The following is a 7,407-nucleotide window of genomic DNA, read 5'->3' as shown; positions in this document are numbered from 1 at the left end:
GGGGACAGAACATGCTGGTCTTGCTCCACTCTTATAATCATATCCAGCCAAGGCAGAGCAGGCACATCCGACAGTGCTCCTGACATGCTAATCTAAAAGGAAGCTGAAGCATCACTGGATGTGTACGGAGATGGAGAAAATTACATCTGCCTGAATTCCTCCCAGGAAGAGGACAGCATGAGGCTGAAAGAAGAAATGTGATGATCTGTTTGTGGTAGGGAGTGATTTGCTGAAGTAGACATGGGTGCCTAAGCAGCTTCCTGCAGAGGGTGGGTCTCACTGAAGGGCTCCTGCTGTGCTGTACAGGGTCTGTTAGCACAGGCACCCTAGGCCCCAAAGAACACCCTATTCTCCTGGTCTAACCCTATGGACCAATGTATAAACCTGAGAGCTTGAGCACGAAGGGACCAAGGAGAACTTGAGAAAGTGCTGGCCTGAGCATCAACTTTGAGAGGCCCATTTACTGGAAGGATCCATTATGGCTGCAGCAGGACAGAAGACACCTGAGAGAGAGAGTTGGAGAGACAGAGGGTTGGGATCTTCAATTCCAAGTGCAAGCACACATACCCTGCCTCACCTGGAAGCTGCCCATGTTCGGTGATTTTGTGCAGTATTGGGAAACCTGGTTCTGTCTTGGTTCCAACCCTCCTCCCTTAGAACCTAATTTTGCCACCTATAGTATTGTCTCGGCTGACAGATTGTGTTCTGATGACAATGAGAGTGCTGTCACAGAGACAGAAGATACAAAATTAATGGTCAGACTCACAGGAAGTCCAAAACTTCATTCTTCAGTGTGAGATGCCATGGGACCATCCAGAGTACTGTGTCCAGAGAACAGCAGAGTTAAGGAGAGGGCTAAACCCACCATGCCTTATCTTGGATGTCTTGGATGTTCTCAGTGTAAGGGTTGGGGGAGGTGAAGCCCTGTGAGAGGGGATGACATCACCCAGGTGCACTTTTTGATGGGGAGGAGACAGCAGTCTGAGCATGCAGACAAACAAGTCCTAGATCCCCCATCAGCCTCTAAAAGGCACAGTGTGTGTACCCCCAGCACAGAGCCTGACCCCTGGTACAGAGCTTCCTACAGAGAGGGCAACAGAGAATGTGTCCTCTGGTTGTGATTCCTCCAAAATAGGCCTTTGTCCTCAGTGCACTTAGCTCTGCATGGGTTGCCATAGTAACCTGCAGAAGCAAGGATACATGGTTTCCGTGTTGCCATGGAAACTAGCATTTGGCTGTCCCTGTGTGGCATGGCTGCTGAGACCTTGAGGATTCAATCTAGTCCTGAAGGGTTTGGGAGGGGGACAAGAACAGCAGACAGGTTTCCATGTCCTAATTAATCAGTGATGGTGGTTGTTAGTCTGACTGTTGCCACGGTGATGAAGGGAGACACCTGAGTGGGCTTGAGCTGGCTTCAGTCCTAAGCTGAATACAAGGCATTTCAACAGGCACCAGGTCTTCAAGTGCAGCCTGAAGCAGGACCATCCCCCAAGTACTTCATCCTCTGGCCACCATGGGGGCTAGGACAACTTTATCTTCTTTCTGGGTTTGCACTCTTTTGCCGAGACAGGGATTTTGTCCCCAGGAGGCATTCCCCAGCCCATGGGATCTCAGCATTCAAAGCAGCACAGGAAACCTGGGCCCCTGAAACGGGGCCACCGAAGAGATGGGTAAGCACTCAACACCCTCCTACCTTTAGCCCGTGTACCCCACCCCTGCATTAACTCCAGCTACCCACCCTTCCCTTTGCAGTTCCAAAGCCTCCTCTGCCCCCAGGTGCTTCTCCCTGCTCACCATATGGGGCTCCCTGCCTTTATCCCCAAGCCCCTGAGGCTCTAGACTGGTGATCAGGGTGGCCTCATTACTTCAGAATCTGCCCAGGATCTCAGGGGATCCTCACCACTGGAGTAAAAGCCTCTCCCCCTAGTTTCAAGTCATCTGGCTGCTCCACAGTCCTGCCTCCATGCCTCTTCTGGCGGGCTCCTCCTTCCAGTCTCTTCCTGCCCCCACCCCCACCCCACACTTATTTCCACGGCTCCAGCCATTCCTGCCCTCATTCTGGCCTGCCTGCCTGCTGTGCTGGGCCCAGAGGGAGCACCCTGTGGAAGTCCCTCCACCCCAATTCGTCACTGAACTCACTTCCTGAGACAGCTGAGACCAGGGCACTGAAGGAGGCCTTGAGTGATCACACTGTGCCCAGACAACAGGTGGGGATGATGAGGTGAGGCTGCAAAGGTGTGGAGAATCACCCCTTCTTTTCCTCCTCAGGAGAACAACCAGGAGGAAGTACTGGAAGGAAGGAAGGGAGATCGCTGGGTGAGCTGTCAGGGAAGGAGGGAAGGGAGGATCGTCTTCAGGGGATTGTGAAGGGAGGTGTGGGGAGGGAGTGGGTGGCTTGATGGCTGTGGACCCCATATGAGCTGGGGTGTGTGTGAGACATGGGGTTAAGGAAGGGTGCGGCCACTAGGTAAAGTCTGCACTTAGGGTGGCTGTTGTGGGCTTGGTTAGTTCCTCTCAGATCCTCCTGTGCTCCTTTGCCCTGACTCCAGCCAGGTGGTGCTGACCAGAGGCCAGAGGTGTGGGCTCTCTTCACCAGTCTGTTCTAGGACTCTCAGCCAGGCCCACCCAAGGAGAGGGTGTCTTTCACATGTGATCAGGCTATGGCCCCAAACCACTGAGGAGATCATGGTGCGAGAGCATCCAGCCTCATTATCCAAGTACGCAGGTCTGGATATGCCTTATCTCTAGGTGGCATCCCCAGGCCTGTCTTCTGAGGACAGAAGTTGGGTCTTTCCCAGGGCTCCTGAACAGAACCTTATTTGTAATTTATTGATATTGGGGTCCTTAGGATGTATTCCTTGGCCCAATGGGATGGTCAGAAATAGCAGTCCTGGGTAGGAGAGGCTCGTCCCTATGTACAGATGAGGCAAGGTAATGGAATTCCCTCCCTCTGTGGAGTGGCCACTAGGGTACACAGCACCTGGAGGATCAGCCTGCCCTTTGAGGTCCAGACAAAGAAATAGGGGACACCTAGGGCTCTGGTTTGGCCCCCCGCCCAAGGTTGTCAGTCCTGGAACACTGATGGGATTTGTGATGATGGTAGCCTTTTAGTTTCCTAAAAGGGAAACTCTGTAGAGAACCATAGGTCTCAGGTGTGACACTGTGTCTCTTTTTTTCTACACACAACCTCAGACCAGGTTGATTTTTTAAGCCTAGAGAACATCTCATGAAGAGAAAAATGTGGTGGTGGAGTTTATCACTTGAACCTGGTGCAGAGGTCTTGGGGAGGAGCGGGGGTATTAGTAGTGTACTTCAGAGAGAGGGCTGTAATGAGACTTGAAGATTTTAGCTTATTTGTCTTTTGCAGCAGGTGCGGTTTGAATGATGTGAGATGATGAGTCTTTTTCCTGTATCTGCTAACCCATAGGCTATGTCAAGTCTTCAAGAGTCTTTGAGATCCTACATCCAACCCTTTGTTTAATAGAGAAAACTGAGCCTTCAGGGCAAAGTCACACTGCAGGTTCATGGTAGAGTTAGAACTAGAACTCAGGCCACCTGCTTAGGGTTTTTTTATGTGTGGTAAAGATGAGGGAGCCTGCCTCACTTGGGAATCAAGAGGCTTACTGGGAGCAAGTGGCCCTTTGGCCATAACTTTACTTATGTAAATGGAGGCCCAGTGCATCATGTGGACTGTATGTCTACAGCTTATGACTGGGTGTTAGGGATCCCTGGCCATACTGGGTTTCCGGGCTGGCGTATTTCTGAAAGTTGCTACCTCCCTACTTTGTCCAGAGCCTCTAGTACCACTTTGGGTCTTCCGTGTTGAAAGGCTCTTCTAGTAGCCCTTAATGTCAGGCAAAACTGCTGAATTCAAGATGGTACCAACAGGGCTGGGAATGTGGCTCAGGCGGTAGCGCGCTCGTCTGGCATGTGTGCGGCCCGGGTTCGATCCTCAGCACCACATACCAACAAAGATGTTGTGTCCGCCGAGAACTAAAAAATAAATATTAAAAAAAAATTCTCTCTCTCTCTCTCTCTCCTCTCTCACTCTCTCTTTAAAAAAAAAAAAAAGATGGTACCAACAAGCATGACATTTCACTCTTGGTGACCTATTCTGTGTGGGCATACAGAGCTGTAAATAGATGGACAAAGGAATTGAGGAGAACTCAAACAGCCTCAGATTTGAGGGCTGAATTATAGGGACACATCACTATAGGTTGGGAATAGTTGTAATTGAAGGCAAAGTTATATGGTCCTTAGGGATATGGTGAAGCAAGAAAGACTGGACTCTTGGCTTGTGGTGTTTCATCTAGGTTTTACCACCATACCGGGCGCTTCCATGACCATGAGGATGGTGCCTCCATACCCCAACCTCTGAGGCCCTTGTCTTCAACGTGTTGAATGCCACCTTCATTTCATCGACCCATTACCAGCATCTTGTTGAAACTCTAAAATCTTAGTCTTTTTGTACCTCCTATGCAGTCTGTTCCCCCTCATTGCTACTGTGTCAGCTCAGAAAGACCTTCACCCTCAGTTTTTCTCCTCGCTTTGAATCAGCTCTTGTTTCGATCCTATCTGAACCCTATAGCTTGTCTCTACAGCTGCTCACCATTTGCGGTCTGTCCCCTTAGGCATCCACCCCAACCTTGGAGTGTGGGAATGGTCTGCCTTCGAGGGGTGAGGGGACCCCTTTGTGGACTACACTGGCTCAAATTCATGGTCTACAGTCCTCAGGGGAGCTGCCAGCAGACCTGCTGCTCAGGCTTATTCCAACCCCACAGCCACTTCAGAGCTCTCACGTGACCCTTGACTTTTTCACACCACAGCTCCCCAACTCGTTCTCAGCAGTCAACCTAGACTCTGATTTCACCGAGAAAAGAAAACTTTTCAGAAGGAAGCTTCTTTAACCTCTGCCTGTACTCCAGACTTACCCATCTGTGCCCATCTATGCCCCTGGCCCCCATCATACCGAGAAATAGGTGTTCCTCTTCTAGTTAGTCTCTTCACCGGGGATCTAATAATCCTTTCTACATCCTGCCCCCACCCCAGTACCTTGCTCTGTTGCTTTTCCCTCCCTCCTTCTCTCCCTTCATCCCTCCCTGCTTACCTTTGTGTCCCCACTCTCCTGGCATCTTCCACTGTAACCTAGTTTAAAAAACAACCCCAAATTTCTTGACTTTACAACCCTTCCTCTCTCCTGTTCTTTTTCATCTATTGAAACCAACATCATGTCTGTCATCTCCACTTCCTCAGCTCCTGCTGAGTCCTCAGTCCACTACAGCCTGGCTTCTGCCTCCACTTCACCACCCATGCAGCTCATGCCAGTGACTCATATAAATCCAGCTGAAGCCTCTCAGTTCTTCCTCTACCTCCCAGCCACACTTGACATAGAACACACCCTAACTTTGGTACGCTCTTCCCTTGTCTTCCATGACCCTACTTCTTGTTTGCTCTCTCCTATTTTGATTTCTTAGTCTTTGTGAGAATTCTTTTTCTATCTTCATCTCTTTTCTCCCTTACCTGGGTTTCTGGTGATCCCATCAATGACCATAGATAGCTTCTACTTCCATCTCTAAGCTGAAGATTAGAACTGCTCCCCAGACCTTTCCCTTAGTTTCTATTTTTTTAGTTTTTGTAGCTCATGTACTGAATTTCCTTCTTAGGTGCCCAAACATTTAGGATTATTATGTGCTTTCAAGGAGTTCACCTGTTCACCAATACAAAATGTCTTTATCCTTGGTAACATTTGTTTTGAGGTCTACTTGGTCTGATATTAATATAATCACTATGGATTTCTGTTGATGACTGTTTGCATGGTGTATCTTTTCATCCTTTTACTCTGAGCCTCACTGATTTTATATTGGAAGTAGTTTTATTTTAGACTGCATTTAATTGTATCATTTTTATCCAGTCTGATAGATTTGGTATTGGAGAGTTTAGATAGTCTAAACTTACTATTATTATCAATAGAGTTGAATTTAATCCCACCATCTTGCTATCAGTATTCTATTTGTTCCACCTATCAACACCACCCCCTTGCCACATTTCTTGCTTTCTTTGGGATTAGCTATTTCTTTATGATTCTATTTTATCTTTCACTTTTATCTCATTAGCCATAACTTTTTAATGTTTCTATTTGTTTTTATGGTTGCTGTCAAGTTTATATATCTTCAATTTATACAGTCTTTCTTCAGATGATGATATCATGAATAGCATAAGAACCTTGCAACAATATAATTCCATTTCTCCTTTAAGCTATTATCATCATGCATTTTGCTTCTGTGTAAAACACCCAACAATACAATGTTATTGTTTTTGCTTTAAACATCCAATTACCTATTAAAAACTAACATTTTTATTGGGATATAATTCACCTATTTATAGTGTACAATTCCATGATTTCAAGTTGTGCAACCATCACTACAATCAGTTTTTGAACACTTTCATTACCTTCCTTCCCTGCAAAAAAAACCCATGCACATTAGCAGTTTTTCCTTTTTCCTACCAAGCCCAGCCCTAGCAAACTGCTCCTCTATTTTCTGTTTTTAGATATTTGCCTATTCTGGACATTTCATATAAAGGTCATAATAAAATATATGGTGTTTTGTGATTATCTTCTTTCCTTAGTGTAGTGTTTTAAAGGTTTACCCATATTGTACCATGTATCAGTACTTCATTTCTTTATAATTGCTGATAATATTCCATTCCATGTATATGCCACATTTGTTTATCCATACATTAGTTGTTGAAACATTTGGGTGTTTCTACTTTTTACTATTATAAGTAATGCTATTATATTATGAGTATTTGTGTTCACATTTTTTGTATGTACATATGTTTTCATTTCTCTTGGATATATGCTTACGATCTGTGCTCAATCTTCTGAGGAATTGCCAGACTCTTTTCCAAAGTGGCTGTACCATTTTACATTCTGATTTTTCTATCTACATCCTTTCCAATGCAAGTTGTTATTTGTAATTTTAATTATAAGCATCCTAGTCAGTGTGAAGTGGTGTTATATTTTGGTTTTGAGTTATATTTCCCTAATGAATCATAACAATTAATATGCTTAAAATCCATTTGTGTATCTTCTTTAGAATAATATCTATTCAAATACTTCGCTTTTTAATTGGGTTGTCTTTTTTATTATTGAGTTGAAAGCATTCTTTATATATTCTAGATATAAGACCTTTAGTAGATGTATAATTTTCAGATATTTTATTCCATTCTGAAATTGTCTTCACTTTCTTGACAGGGCCCTTTTCAAGAAACCTTTTGAAAGAAATCATTGCCTATTACATGATCACAAAAATTTTTGCCTATATTATCTTTGAAGACTTTTATAGTTTTAAATCTTATATTTAGTTTATGTGTTTGTTTCATTTTGAGTTAATTTTTGTGTTGATG

The 7,407-nt window shown here is 45.2% G+C and overlaps 1 protein-coding gene across 1 annotated transcript in view; it reads left to right on the top strand.

Annotated features, from left to right (window-relative positions):
- The first annotated feature begins 1,513 nt into the window (after positions 1-1,513).
- Positions 1,514-7,407, top strand: part of Tub (TUB bipartite transcription factor) — a 58,933-nt gene continuing 53,039 nt past the window's right edge. Inside the window, 3 exon segments of the mRNA XM_026409580.2 lie at positions 1,514-1,549; positions 1,552-1,670; positions 2,269-2,316. Coding sequence (XP_026265365.2) covers positions 1,514-1,549; positions 1,552-1,670; positions 2,269-2,316 — 203 coding nt within the window.

The sequence above is a fragment of the Urocitellus parryii genome, chromosome 4 (genome assembly GCF_045843805.1).
Source record: "Urocitellus parryii isolate mUroPar1 chromosome 4, mUroPar1.hap1, whole genome shotgun sequence".
Classification (NCBI taxonomy): domain Eukaryota; kingdom Metazoa; phylum Chordata; class Mammalia; order Rodentia; family Sciuridae; genus Urocitellus; species Urocitellus parryii.
Note: the sequence above shows the minus strand (reverse complement) of the source record. Positions and strands in the feature narration are given on the sequence as shown.